General features: G+C 39.9%; 2 protein-coding genes across 2 annotated transcripts in view; one reads left to right on the top strand and one right to left on the bottom strand.

Moving 5' to 3' along the window:
• Window positions 1-2838, top strand: part of dnah9l (dynein, axonemal, heavy polypeptide 9 like) — a 147399-nt gene extending 144561 nt beyond the window's left edge. The window contains exons 83-84 of the mRNA XM_056459340.1: window positions 761-901; window positions 1340-2838. Of these exons, the coding sequence (XP_056315315.1) occupies window positions 761-901; window positions 1340-1587 (389 nt within the window). The 3' untranslated portion in view covers window positions 1588-2838. The remainder of the gene's footprint in view (window positions 1-760; window positions 902-1339) is intronic.
• Window positions 2839-4329: 1491 nt separating this feature from the next.
• Window positions 4330-15490, bottom strand: part of kcnh7 (potassium channel, voltage gated eag related subfamily H, member 7) — a 179247-nt gene continuing 168086 nt past the window's right edge. Inside the window, exons 15-17 of the mRNA XM_056459566.1 lie at window positions 14290-14434; window positions 13963-14110; window positions 4330-10920 (exon numbers count right to left, since the gene is read on the bottom strand). Of these exons, the coding sequence (XP_056315541.1) occupies window positions 10648-10920; window positions 13963-14110; window positions 14290-14434 (566 nt within the window). The 3' untranslated portion in view covers window positions 4330-10647. The remainder of the gene's footprint in view (window positions 10921-13962; window positions 14111-14289; window positions 14435-15490) is intronic.

The following is a 15490-nucleotide window of genomic DNA, read 5'->3' as shown; positions in this document are numbered from 1 at the left end:
TATTGATAACAGGCAATTGTGCTTATCAACCACAAGGGGGAGTCGTGAAAGAAAGTTGCATAGTGTTACTTTACTATTGAAGGTAACACTTTATTTCGATGGTCCATTTGAGCATTTGTAGACTGTCTGCTTAATATCTGTTGATACTGCTCCTTCAACAGACATGTAACTGGCTATAAGAAACTTTGCAAGTAAATGTCAGCTTACACTAACCCTAACCCCAACCTAACAGTCTACTTATAATCTAATAATAGTTAGTTGGCAATGCAAAGTAACTTGAATTCAACAATGGACCATCAAAATAAAGTGTGACCCTATTAAAAACTGCATCGTTTTATATTGTTAAATTCATTCATTTTCTTTTCGGCTTAGTCCCTTTATTAATCAGGGATCGCCACAGCGGAATGAACCGACAACTTTTCCAGCATATGATTTACGCAACGGATGCCCTTCTAGCCCTTCTAACCCATCACTGGGACACACCTATACACTCCTATTCACACACATACACTACGGACAATTTAGCCTACCCAATTCCCCTATAGCGCATGTCTTTGGACTGTGGGGGAAAGCGAAACACCCAGAGGAAACCCACGTTGAACGCAGGGAGAACATGCAAACTCTTTATTCATAAATGAATTGACCGACTTTGATCAATTTGGTCCATCCTTGTTGAACAAATATTAAATTCTTCTTTATAAAAAATACATTTACATATACTGTATATTTATTGTGCATCACACACCTTTTCTCTTTGTAGCTGTGATGCAAAGTTTGGCCCGTAAGAATGAATGGCCCCTGGACAAGATGAACCTGACAGTGGATGTGACTAAAAAGTTCAAGGAGGAGTTCAACCAGCCGGCCAGAGAGGGAGCCTACATCTACGGCCTTTACATGGAGGGTCAGTAACATCCATCCAAATACAGCGGTTTTAGCCAATCACAGTGCAGTCACACTTCTCCATATTATCTGAACCGTTCGAGCCTAAAGCTGCATCTGAAATCACATACTTCCTATTGTATAGTATTTGAAAAACAGTATGTGAGCCGAGTAATGTCCCAATTCATATCATTGGGAAAAACAGTAGGCGAGATTTTGTAGTGCACATCCAATGGACACTTTCCTATCCCATGATGCCACGCGAGAAAATTCACAAATGGGAGTAAAGTGACACAACTGATGTCATGTGATAATGACAAATGGCGTCCGAATTCCGTTCATACTACTCTACATAGAACATGCCTTTCTAACAGTCTGGTAGTACATTTAAATTCATATGTAGCACCTAGTTGACTAGTATGTGATTTCAGATGCAGCTAATAAGTGTCTGTGATTGCAGGTGCACGCTGGGATATTCAGGGTGGGACGATCACAGAAGCGCGCCTGAAGGAATTAACTCCCAGCATGCCTGTTATTGCTGTCCGAGCCATTCCGAATGACCGGCAGGAGACGCGCAACACTTATGAATGCCCCGTTTATAAAACCAAACTGCGTGCGAACACGTACATCTGGACCTTCAGCCTGAAGAGCAGAGAGAGACCGGCTAAATGGGTTCTTGCAGGAGTCGCTCTGCTGCTCAGTGTGTGATCATGACAAACACGAACACGAGTGACGGATGGGCTGGTAAACATATTTTTCACCATAGGATGTGTTTTAGTTTGACCAATTGGCAATAATAGTGTTTAGCCATGTGTAAGCTACAGTATAAGGGCTAGTTTGACATACGGTGGGGTCTAAATGCCCAAGAATGTATAGCCAAGTATACACCAGAGTCAGACTCACTAAAATATCTACACATAACTGTCAACATTGGGATGTGAAAATAAGGGATACTGACAGTTTTGAGAATTGCATGGGGGGCAATGGTGCCTGTAATAGAAAGAGAGGATATCATCCCGCCATTTGAATATTTATTTCAAAGTGTTTTCATGCCTAAATAAATTTAAATCACAGAACAGATTCACATTTAAGAGCAAGGGGCATCCCCTGGTGGTTCTGCGCTATGGGTTGCGTATAGGGAGGATCGGCTCTTTGATGTTTATTGCCACCCTTCATAGAAAGATTGAAAATATGGGAGAAATATGGGAAAATACCTTTACAGCGTGATATTGGGATAGAAATGTAATATATTGGAGAATCCTGGGAATGACACGTATGTCTACATACTGGTAAAACTCATCTGAGATCAGAGAAAAAGTGAAACCGGTTCAGTGATTCGCCACTGGGGTAACAATTGAACTTTCGCAATGTTTGGAAACAGTGATGACATAACGAAACCACATTTACTGAAATCCTGTAACTTTGCCGATTTGATACACACTTTAAACTGTAAGTGAAAGCATTTTATAGTAATTCACACACCCTAATTAATTATATGGGGCGAATATTAATGGAGAAGTTAATAGCACGAATATGGAACAAATATAAGCCTGGAAAAAATGGTTAAAAATCACATATTATTCAGACACTTGATATTGGATGATAAGCTGAGTGCATTATTTAGGTTATACTTTCACTTTAAAATTCACAATATATTTAAAAAAGCCAAAGCTAGGGTATATCATGTAGTGTGTTGCATTTACATGGTTTTGACCAGCAGGTGTCTCTAGCATGTGGTGTTTCTAAAACTTTGAAACAATTGTTTTGCGAAGCAATTCATTCAATTGTTTTGAAGCTTTGAAAAGCTTATTTTCTCCTATTGCTACCATGAAGCTGACAATATCTGGCTGTACTTCATATTGCTGTTTGAAGAGAATTTGAAACTACATATAAATATAGCTTGAAATGTGATTTTTTCATTTACTATTTACACTTAATTGAATTGCAATCAGATATTTACTAAAATGTGTTTTTGAGGCTTACGTACAATGCAAGAAATATTTTTTTACATATCAGACAAATATATGCTCACTGGCCACTTTATTAGGTACATCTGTCTAACTGCTCGTTAACGCAAATTTCTAATCAGCCAATCACATGGCAGCAACTCAATGCATTTAGGCATGTAGACATGGTCAAGACGATCTGCTGCAGTTCAAACCGAGCATCAGAATGGGGAAGAAAGGTCATTTAAGTGACTTTGAAAGTAGTTTACAGAGAATGGTCCGAAAAAGAGAACATATCCAGTGAGCGGCAGTTCTGTAGGCGTAAATGCCTTGTAGATGCCAGAGGTCAGAGGAGAATGGCCAAACTGGTTTGAGCTAATAGAAAGGCAACAGTAACTCAAAATAACCACTCGTTACAACTTTGGCATGCAGAAGAGCATCTCTGAATGCACAATACGTCCAACCTTGAGGCAGATGGGCTACAGCAGCAGAAGACCACACCGAGTGCCACTCCTGTCAGCTAAGAACAGGAAACTGAGGCTACAATTCGCACAGGCTCAGCAAAAATTGGACAATAGAAGATTGGAAAAACGTTGCCTGTTCTGATGAGTCTCGATTTCTGCTGCCACATTCAGATGGTCGGGTCAGAATTTGGCATCAACACCATGAAAGCATGGATCCAGCCTGCCTTGTAGCAATGGTTTAGGTGATGATGTGGGCGATATTTTTTTGGCACTTTGGGCCCATTAGTACTAATTGAGCATTGTGCTGACCATGTTCTTCCCTTAATGACCACAGATTACCCATCTTCTGATGTCATAAAGCACAGATCATCTCAGACTGGTTTCTCGAACATGACAATGAGTTCACTGTACTCAAATCGCCTCCACAGTCACCAGAACCTCAATCCAATACAGCACATTTGGGATGTAGTGGAATGGGAGATTCCCATCATAGATGTGCAGCGGACAAATCTACAGCAACTGCGTGATGCTCTCATGTCAATATGAAGCAAAATCTCTGAGAAATATTTCCAGTACCTTGTTGAATCTATGCCACGAAGGATTAAGGCAGTTCTGAAAGCAAAAGGGGTCCAACTCGGTGCTAATAGTGTCTTATAGAGTGGCCGGTAAATGTATATTGAACATTAAATTATAACAAACTGCAGTTTAAAAAAATTAAATTGAAAAACAAAAGGCACAACAAGTACTTAGAAATGACAAGTACTTAAAAAAGAAAAAAATCTATTAAATGCAAAAGAGGTGTTTTACTAGTTTTCTCCACTTTGACTTCGCTCTTCTGTTATTGACATCTAAATGTGTAAACTGTCTAATAGAAGAACCAAACTTTAGTAATCAGGAGTTGTGTACTATGCCCAGACACCTACCACAGTATGAAGATGCATGATGGTGGTGGTAAACAGTGTCCCATTGCTGTTCCATTCTTGCATGCAGTGTGACTTTTCCAAAAAAATAATCTGGTGCAAGATTGTAAATGAAGCATTCTGTCCTTTATTATTTTACACAGTTGTGCGTTAAACTGTCGTAATATTCACAATATACAGCATAAATATAATACATAGCAATATACCCAAGGAAGAAAACATTCTAACCTGCTGTTATGTGTTGCATTGTATAAAATACAGTGTCAAACATTTAAAAAAAGGCATAAAAACAATTTTGCGAACAGCACTAGTTTTTAAAAAGTGACACTGTACAAGATGTTTCAAAGAGTTTGTGCAAAAGATCGCAATAGTATCGTATCCCTCCCTGTTGCTCTCTTTCCGCACTGGCCCACAGACAGACACCCACTCGGGCCAGACATGACCCGGATCATCTCAGAGCAAACACACCAGAGCCAGTGATCTTCCAAACACATACCTGTGTGATGGAGACCAGGATTTACAGCCTCATTCACACCGATACGTCACAATGCTCCGCCTCCAGATTTCAGCCTACCAATCAGATTTACTCATTCAATGTAGAAGCTCTAAATCTGGTGGCCCTATGAGAAAATGACTAGATTAAGACATGCATACATTTTTCTGCTCTTTTTTTTGTCTTTTTTTTTTTTAGCTGACACTAGGAAGACAGTGTGTTTCAATGCATCTCATTAAATGTGGATTAAATGATTAATTCTGCTAACTAACTTTGGTTAAGCATGCAGTCCTCCTACACATGAACTCAATGCCATGTTATACTGCGAGGCTAAAAAGTGTGCATTTGCTGGATTTTGATAGCGTAAATCTATATTCTGGAAGGCCTGGAGGGATGACTGCTGCTACAAACCTGCAGATCGCATTATCCAGATAGATTTCTACAAATGATAACACTGCTACAGGAAGAACCTTTCAAAATGAATCTCTAAATTGCATAAAGAAATGAGAACAAAAAGCACATACAACACTAAAGGGCCAGTTTAAACTCTGGGTTAAGCAAATGTATGAGTGTTAATGTTGCCTTAACTGTGCTAGAATCCAAAAGTTGAGTTGTCTAGCAACAGATAACCAATCATAAACTGCCTTTAAATCTTTACCTCATTAAATATTCATAAGACGATTTCCTGTGAAATTTCAAACCAACAGCTATGGAAGGCCATCGGGGCCAAAAGCCTTGACATTTGAATGGTTCCAGCAAGCAGTTGACGGTGTTAGGGAAGCAATTTTGTTGAACATTTGATTTCTTTAGTACATGTAGACATGTACAATTGACCATATAGAGGCAGCAATTTATGGAAGGCAATATAATGTCATATGTTTAGCTTACTTACATGCCTGTATAGTAGGGTTGGGCGATGTCTAATGTGAAACATTGCGATGGACGATGGCATCGTCATCATAGGCGGCAGTGAATTAATTATTTATGAATATTATTTCATTCATTACAAATTATTTGTAGCCTACCGTTTCAACTACCTGACCCACATGGTCTTTGTTTTACCTATAACCAAATCATAAATAAATTAAGATTATACACAAATTACAACCTGTCAATCACTTTTGCCGCAGGACTCTGGCATGAATAGGCAGAGTGATCTGTGTCGTTATAATGGCGTCAACAAACTTGGTTGGTAAAAAAAGTGCACAACCAACAGGAACCAAAAAAACAATATCTGAGGTTTTTGCTAAAATTAATAAGTTCAAATGTGAAAGCAAAAGATTGAAGCAGTGTACTGACGCTGTGACACATTACCTGATAGATTCAAAAGACAGAAGAGTCACCTGCTGACTGCTGGAGCTCAGACGCGCACATAAACTGCAGTGCATGCCTCTGTGTGTGGTCACATGATGTGCATTTTCAGTGGTATAGTGTGGACAGAGGGCTGTTCAGAAACGCTAGGTGAAACGCCAGTGTGGACGTGAATTGTTTTCGTTCTAAAGTGCCCTTTTAAAACGTATTTAAAACGAGTATTAGTGTAAACAGGGCCTAAGTGTGTGTTTTTCGCGAGCGGGTTGCTGCTGTGATGGGGGTGGAGTGGAGAACTGCGATACTGGCTCAGCAACGTGATGTCGATCGGCTATCGGCAATGGCATCGCCTATCGGCCCAACCCTACTGTATAGTATACCATACAACAGAGTATATGCAAATATCTACATACCATTCTGCCATATGAACAACTATAGCTTCAAATACAGCAATTTCATTGGAAGTTGTGCTTGTTAACACACTGACGAGGTGAAACCGTGTCTGCTGACAATCAAATTTCACTTTTCAGTGTAAGACTTTTGGCCCCGATTGCCTTCCAAAAAAGTGATTAGAACTAAATTTGTGACTATTTCTTACTGACTTCATACTGTTAATATGCAAATATATTCACCCAGAGTTAAGAATGACCCTTTAAGGGTGTTCACACTTGTAGTTTGGTTTTCATTTGGTCCAGATTACAAAAAATAATGATGCATTTAGTCTTGGTTTGTTTAATGTTCATGCTGTCATTTTTATAAAATGCAAAAACAGAAAACATGCTTCTCGCAAGCGTGTGCATGTGATCATTGTTTATCACTTTAGAAGTTGTTATAAAATGTGTACATGATTAAAAACACCAATGGAGATCTGCTTCCACTAGTGTACTGAACAGTAATACTGTGGTACGGAAGTGTATTATGGTTACATTAGGAGCTTTCGCTATTTTTTTTCACAGTTCTAAGAACTAATATGTGGAACCAATTTACTGCTTCTTCACCACAGGAACTGAGGATGATTTATTTCAGGAATGCTATTTGGAGGAACTAAATTAGGTCCCAGAGCAGGATCTGATCAACTACAGTCAACAGTCTAATCAACAATGACAACTACAGTCATGTGAGTGTACGCCTTGATTGCTATGATTGGGTGAATTCATGCCATACAGTATGAAACACTGGCATTACTGTATATTACAAGATATATACAATCCAAAAGCTCATTTTAGCATCACTAACCTGTTGACTTTCTGCAATGTTGTTTAAGTTACAATTTTTCTTCAACTACAATTTTCCGTTTCAGTCACATCACACTTTTATAATCACTAAACCCTCGACACACACCTCCATCCTCCAGATGTGGATTTTGTTGAATGCAGCACTTGATGGCTGACTTTAGAGTTTCTACTAACGGAAAATAGCCCTGGGGGAACGGGCCTGGTGCCAATTCCTATGACCTAGTTCATCGAAGTACCCGGTGCGAAAGCCCCTAATAATGAGAAATCCTAAGACCTCATTTATAAAGTATGCATTTGCACAGATTTGATCTCAATGTGCGTGTGAGATTTGGATATTCACATGTGCTCAGTTACATGTTGAAGAGATAACCTGGAGGTGTTTAGTGCAGAGATCTGAAACATTTCTGCTCCACAATTTCAAGATCACTTATAATCTGAAAAATAGTTAAAGTGTGAATGTTTTATTAACATATACCAGTTTCTGTAACATCTTAGATTAAATGCATGATGGTTTCTATACAACATTTTACAAACGAGGCCTGAGCTACTGTATGCTTGAGCAATCTCTCCTGTTTATGCTTGCATTTGTGAAATAGTTTTTGGTTCCTTTAAGCGCGGGACACACCAAGCCAACTACAAAGAACCAAATAACAACCGAATAACAAAAACTGAGTCCGTATCTGGAACAAGAAGCTGTGCATGAACACACCAAATAGGCGAGAATAAACGTTCTGTCTATGTGGGAGGATGTTTTTTACAGCTGAAAGTATCTGTATTTATATAGGAACTAGTGCTGCACACATACAATCCGGAAACAAAGCAGAGTTTACGTACAATTTCACAGTACTTCTCGCTCACCACAGAGGAATTTGCTCATGCAAATATGTCCTTTAATTCATTTAGTCAGCAAATATTTCAGAAGCATGACGAAATGACATGCAACATCTTTGTGTTTCTCCAAGACTAGGTCCACATGGAATTTGCGCGCCCTGAAATCCACAGATTTTTAGCCCATTGAGTCTATTGATTTACTTGTGTAAATGTATGATTATTTAGTTTTTATTTTAATTTCAGTAATATTATTGACTATGAAAATGTTCAATGATTTATTTACAATACAGTTTGTGAAGTAATAACTTCTGTCTTTCAGTAGATAGATTATATTAGAGACTTGCTGGGTTTACCAAATAAGTGGATCTAATTGGATCTGCTTTGTAAACATTAAATAAAAGTTGAAAAGGTATTATCTTTTATTTCATATATAATTTTTTTAGTTACGATACTCCCAAAATAATTCTGCAGAAATCCGCAGATTCTTTACAAAATTCCCAGCAGAAATAGCAACAAATGTCTGCAGATTCTGTCTGAACCTACTCATGACTTGCTTCATTTTGTCACTTTAATTTTTGTCTTTACGCTCTTAAGCTGCGGTCACACTAGAGTTTGAGCATGCACAATTCTGTAGTACAGCGTTGCAAAAATTAAGCAAGATGATTAGACATTTAAAAAAGCGAGCGATTGGTCCATATTTTACATTTCTGTCCGGAGAGTTCATGTTTTGACTTTTCACTGGTCAAATTTGATTTCGCAGGTCAGAGTTCCCCAAACTTGAGCTTTGCAACGCAGTGAACTGCGAAACTTGCCGCACGACTTTGCTTTTCAGGTCTGACGCATTCACGTGCGTATGAATGAAAGTCTATGGGGAGAAACGTCTAGTGTGATCACAGCTTTATTTGTAGCTGAACAGCCAATCAGAGTGCTCTCTTTCACCAACAGCTGATGCTGATTCTACATGCTGAATCAGACAAACTTTCTCTGACGTGAGCCCGACGAGACGTACACTCAAAAAAACAATAACCCAAAAACTGCTCAACGGCCAGCTGTCAGCTTGGTGTGTCCTATAGATGCCTTTGGTCTGTTTCTCATTCATATTTCAGACTAGGGTTTTCACGATACCAATCGGTACTGAAATTTTAAAAACGTCCATTTCCCGCAAACATTTAAGTGCAATGTTGCGCACGTTCTTAAACAACGCTAATTTGTCATTGTGTTCACATGCTCAACAGAAATGACTGTGATTGGCCGTGAAGGTCATCAGTTCACCGAACTCACCATTGTTTACTGAGTATAAAAACAGATACAGGGACACTGGAGCGTTTCAAAGTCAAGCCGATTAGCTGGCTTGTCTACAAGCTGACATACAAGCGAATCACAGTCATTTCTGTTGAGCACATGAACCCAATGGCAAATCAGCGCTGTTTAAGAACGTGCTCAACATTGAGCTTAAATGTTCACAGGAAATGGACATTTTTTAAATTTCAGTACCGATTGGTATCGAGTTCCAGTATCGTGACAACCTTATTTCAGACTAACCTCACCAGCAGAAGTGGACCAAGACTTATCACTTCAGGACTGTTGGTACAATTATTTGGTGTATATCAGTGTTCAGTTGGCACTGTTCACACTTAATCAACTGAACCACACTATCAGAGCAATCGCTCTAGAGCTCATTTTAATTAAACCAAACCTGCCAAGTGTAAACACACCCAAAGTGTGTCAGGGGTGGCTGAGCGCTCACCTGTGGTCTGAATTACCCATGATGAGGGCCAAAAAATATGGTGACACACACTTGGATGAACAACGTTCAATACTGAGATATTGCAATACTGACAATGTCACAGGGTGGAGTTAGCTCTGAAGGGACATTGTGTCCGTGGAGTACGCTTCTGTGGAAATTTGATAGTATGGGCGGAATAATGTGATTTTCTGAGATGAGCTTTCACCATGATGCTTTGCTTTGCAGAGTTCAGTTCAAGTAAAGATTCGTCCTGAATACCAGGAAATTCAGAGTTAAGCAAATACATATAGAAATCTCAAATAGGTGATATAAGCACAAAAAAACTAGCGCATGTCACTTGATTACCAATGCAAGTGTTTTTTTTTTAAGAAACATGCAAAAAATAAACAAACACTGCATTCCCCCTTCCCTCCCCCAGCATGCATCTTTCTTTCATTATCATTATGGTTGTGTGTCCAGTATGTTACTCTCTGAACACTTTCCCAGTTATATATTTACAAAAGGAACAAGTGACTCATATGAATGCATGGGTTCTGCTTTAGTTCGACTCCTATGGTCCATCTATAAGGGACGTGGAAGCTTGTTTGCATATGACTCTTCAGTTTCGCGTTCTCTACCCTGAGTCAAGCCTTAGATGCTGTTACTTTGAAGGGTGGAGGTTGAGTGTACTGTCTATGCATAGTTACTCCTCTATGAGGCTTTCTTGCTCAAAATATCAGAACTCATTAATATTATTACTCAAACCTCATCGTTAAACATTGCTCTTGCTGTTGGACTGGAGTTGTTCTAGGATTTTCTGCTTTAGTGATGATTGAAACGATATGTTACTGCCCTGGAAGGCCGGGATCAGAGGAGGGCCTGTGGAGAGTGGGTGTGCGGCCTGCAGCGGGTGCTGAATCTGGGAGAGACGCCTGTCTGATGGACATCTGGAGCGCTCTGGGCTGCTGTGACGCAGACGCCTCGTTCTCCACAGGCTTCAGCCCAAGCTCCGCCTCCCACTGTGTGTCCGTCACTGGTGGAGTCGCCGCGGTGACATCAGAGGTCGTCTCCATGGGAACAGCAGGCCTGGAGTCTTTGGCGTTCTCTAGATCAGGACTCTGTGAGGATGAAAACAGCAGATTCTACTGTTTCTGTGCTATACTCGCCTGCTGTTGTCAGATTTGATGATGATCTCTTTCCTGGCTGGTAAAACTTTTTAAAATCAAGTTGGTCTGATGATGCACAGCACTATGTGGATGAATGCTCACTCATTCTCAATGATGAACGTGTTACTGTTTGATTATTGTTCCATACTGCACACAGTTTATAAAAATAGTGAGCAGTAGTGTTGCTAGGCAGTTGTTTAGGGCATTTTTAGTTGATGCTGTAAGGTAAGACACACTCAAATCACTTGACTAATAAACTGCAAAATATCCAAGCAGCATATCTTCCATATATTATTATTTAACAGGTAAAGTTCATTAAGGTTAAGTTCATTACTTAACAGTGATTTATTTGTCTTTGCTTTATACTTCAAAAATCTGCATGATTTTTTTAGAGCAAAATACTGTAACAATTTTTAGGAGTGGTGACACGGTGGCTCAGTAGTTAGCACTGTCGTCTCATAGCAAGAAAGTCTCAGGTTCAAGTCCCAGCTGCATCAGTTGCCATTTCTGTGTGGAGTTTGCATGTTCTCCTTGTGTTCACGTGGGTTTCCTCCACAGTCTAAAGACATGCGCTGTAGGTGAATTGAAAAAGCTGAATTGGCCGTAGTGTATGTGTGTGCATGTGAGAGTGTATGGGTGTTTCCCAGTACTGGGTTGTGGCTGGAAAGGCATTCGCTGCGTATAACATGCAGTATGCTGGATAATTTGGCAGTTCATTCTGCTGTGGTGACCCCTGATGAATAAAGGGACTAAGCCGAAGGAAAATGAACGAATGAATTTTTTGGAAGGGACTTGGTAAATTATTTTAAGATTTCTTACAATTATCTGTGTAACGTATTTCTTGCAGCTTTTTACGATGTGTGTTTTTAAGCTTGTATGTTATCTAGGTACGAAAGTGATTAGTGATAAATCATAAACTTTTATTTGAATGTTTCTTTTACTGTACATGTTAATCTACACACTGCAAACTATTTTTTTGTCCTGTTTCCAAATATCTACAAATTCTTAAATCGAGAAGCATTTTCTAAACAAGCAAAACACATTGTCTTGTTTTCAAGGGCAACAGTGGACATTTTGATAGTGTTTCACAACATGAACATGACTGAAGTTGAATGTGTCAACGTGGGGCTTAACTTCTGACGAAGGCTGGAAACTGACGCGCGCAGCACCGCGGTGGGCGAGGAGAAGCAGCTCATTTGCATTTAAAGCCACAGGCTACAAAAACAGCTACACTGTACTCAGACAGCAAATTGGGCAGATTCTGGAGGCTATAATAAATGATCTGATGGGTATTTTGAGCTGAAACTTTACAGACACATTCTGGAGACACCAAAGGCTTATCTTACATCTTGTAAATGTAAAATAGGTGCCCCTTAAATCAAGCTAAATAATCTGCCAATGGCATAAGCAAAATAATCTTGTCAAAAGCAAAAACAAGACCCCATATTATTTCTTTAAACAAGACATTATGTTTTGCTTGTCTAGAAAATGCTTCTCAATTTAAGAATTTTTAGATATCTGGACTATAAAAGCATTTTTTTAATAGTGTACATTTATTAAATGTAAAACTGCATTGTCCAAAATCCTACAACTCCAGGTGAAAACCACAAAATGAGGTAAACAGAATAGGATTTTAAAGAAGTACGCAAGCCATTGGTCAACAGGTGGTGCCTGAAACTGATTCAATTTGTTATTTTTGATTCAGGTGGTTGCAGGTTTCCTAAATAATATACTTGGCTTGCAGCCATAATGCAATTATAGTGTATTAATAATAATAATAATAATAATAATAATGTAAAACTCACAACAACAAATATACTGTAGCACTGCAGACCTTATGGTTGCAGTTATGTTTAGTGATAAAGTTAGGGTGTGGCCATTTAGCTCCACCAAGGCTGAGCTGGACATCAAGCTCCACCCACTGAAGTCAATTTGTATGCAAAAACCCGGAAGCGAGTTAGCCTTTTAACAGTTCTGGTTCCCTTGCCCCAAAGTCAACTGGCTTTTTGAATGGGATTTTGGTTAAATCACTTAAATAAGGTTACCACACACTCAATATACTGTACTTAGACGTAAAAGGTATTATACTACAAGATAAAACACATCAGTTACATCACACTCTTGATTTTTAATATCAGTTACGCTTCTTTAACAAGACGGTTGGTATCAAAGTAACAAAGTGACTGCCATAGCTAGGTTTTCACTAAGGTAATCGGGCTGTATGCACACCACAAACTCAACACTCATTTAAATATGTCATATGATAATAATATTAGGCACATTTATAAAACAACAACTGTAAAGCAAAACAAATCCCACAAGAAAACCATCTGTATATACCAAAACGTACAGTATAATGACAATGTATAATACCTGCATTCATTCATTCATTTTTTTTTCGGCTTAGTCCCTTTATTAATCTGGGGTCGCCACAGCGGAATGAACCACCAACTTATCCAGTATATGTTTTACCTAGCGGATGCCCTTCCAGCTGCAACCCATCACTGGGAAACATCCATACACACTCATTCACACACATACACCACGGACAATTTAGATTACCCAATTCACCTATAGCGCATGTTTTTGGATTGTTGGGGAAACCGGAGCACCCAGAGGAAACTTAAGCCAACATGAGGAGAACATGCAAACTCCACACAGAAATGCCGACTGGCCCAGCCGGGGCTCAAATCAGTGACCTTCTTGCTGTGAGGCAATCGTGCTACCCACTGCGTCACCATGACGCCCTATATGTAATTTTAATTATTATTTATAAGCTTATTACTTGGAATCTTCGAAAAGCCGATGGAAAAATCCTATGGGGATTTTATAGAGGGAATCAGTTTTATGCTAGCAGCCAATTGGCCTACAAGGTGACATCATAGTTCCTCCACTCTATGAGGTCTCGAATTTTTGTGTTTCATAAGCTATGTTTTGCAAAGCAGTTGCCAGGTTCTTCTTTTTGGCTGCTAAAAGTGTGTTGAAGTGTGTTACCTGTGTCTGTATGGCAGTAACGGGCTGTATGGGCTTCTGGTACTCTGGGCTGACGGCTACAGTGCTGTACGCTGGAGGACCCAGAGCGCTCTGCCTCTGGAGCAGCTGTAAAACCGCCTGGATGTCTGAAGTCATCTGCGCTTCCAGCCTAAACACACACAGAAAAGCATTAACAAGAGGTGTTCAATACAGACTACGGCCAGCAGAGGGCAGTGAGGCACCATTTTACCAACAGCACAGGATGTTCAGATAAGTTGATGTTTTAACTTCTACTCTCTTAATTTAGTCTAGCGTGTGACCTACTTCACCTCCGTTTCTATTTCTCACCTGTTCAGGTTTTCCTGCAGTAGATCCAGTCGTTGCTCCATTTCGCCGAACGTGATGTCGCTTTCGCAGTCGTCTCCTCCTTCTCTGTCCTGAGATTTCGCTGAGTCATCTGCATTCCCACAAGGCCATTCTTCAACACACACATCTAGAGAAAAGCAAAGTCCCAGTGCAATTAATCACACACACACACACACACACACATACCTGGTACATACAAACCTGGCGTATCAAGCACACGTGTGTAATACATTAGGTCTGTCAGTTGTACTGCACACACACACACACACACCCACACACACATATATATACACATGTATGTACGCACACACATGCTGTAATATAACATATGGCTCCTAGAAGACAAATTAGACATCATGCGCACACACACAAAGTCATTAATTTTCTCCATGCTGCACCAGTGTCTCCTAATGTAGCAGCCGCAATACCCAGAAGCGTGTTTACATGTGTTTGCCTCAACAAGATATTACCCCAAGCTCAATCTAATCATATGCTCCAGGGCCATCTTCTATTATTTAGAGAGAGAGAGAGAATGAGTGAAGGAAAGAAAGAAAGAAAATGGCCCTGGCTGTATAATTATATCAGCAGTCATTGTTCACACATTCTCTTCTAGACAGTACAGAGTCACAGTAAAATTGCCGAGTTCTTGTTTTCTTCTAGTTACTGCTGAATTCAGTTCATGTTTTCTGTATGACAGAGAAGGGTGGCACGATGGCTCAGTGGTTAGCCTTACAGCAAGAAGGTCGCTGGTCCAAGTCCCGGCTGGGCCATTCGGAATTTCTGTGTGGAGTTTGCATGTTCTCCCTGTGTTGGGGTGGGTTTCCTCCGTGTGCTCCGGGTTCCCTCACAGTCCAAACACATGCGCTGTAGATGAACTAAATTGGCTGTAGTGTATGAGAGTGTGTGAATGTGAGAGTGTATGGGTGTTTACCAGTATTGGGTGGCATCCGCTGTGTAAAACATATACCGGAATAGTTGGCGGTTCATTCCACTGTGGCAACCTCTGATAATTCAAAAACTTAACCGAAAGAAAAATGAATGAATGTATGACAGAGCATTTTTTCCAGCTCTTTCTGTGAAGTCTGTAGTGTTTGTACAGGCACGTAGCCAAGGGGGGTTCGGGTGGTTCGAAAGACCCAACCTTCACTGACAAAGGTCCAGAATTTATCCCATACACAAGCTC

This window comes from Danio aesculapii, chromosome 6 (assembly GCF_903798145.1).
Source record: "Danio aesculapii chromosome 6, fDanAes4.1, whole genome shotgun sequence".
NCBI classification, from domain to species: domain Eukaryota; kingdom Metazoa; phylum Chordata; class Actinopteri; order Cypriniformes; family Danionidae; genus Danio; species Danio aesculapii.
Note: the sequence above shows the minus strand (reverse complement) of the source record. Positions and strands in the feature narration are given on the sequence as shown.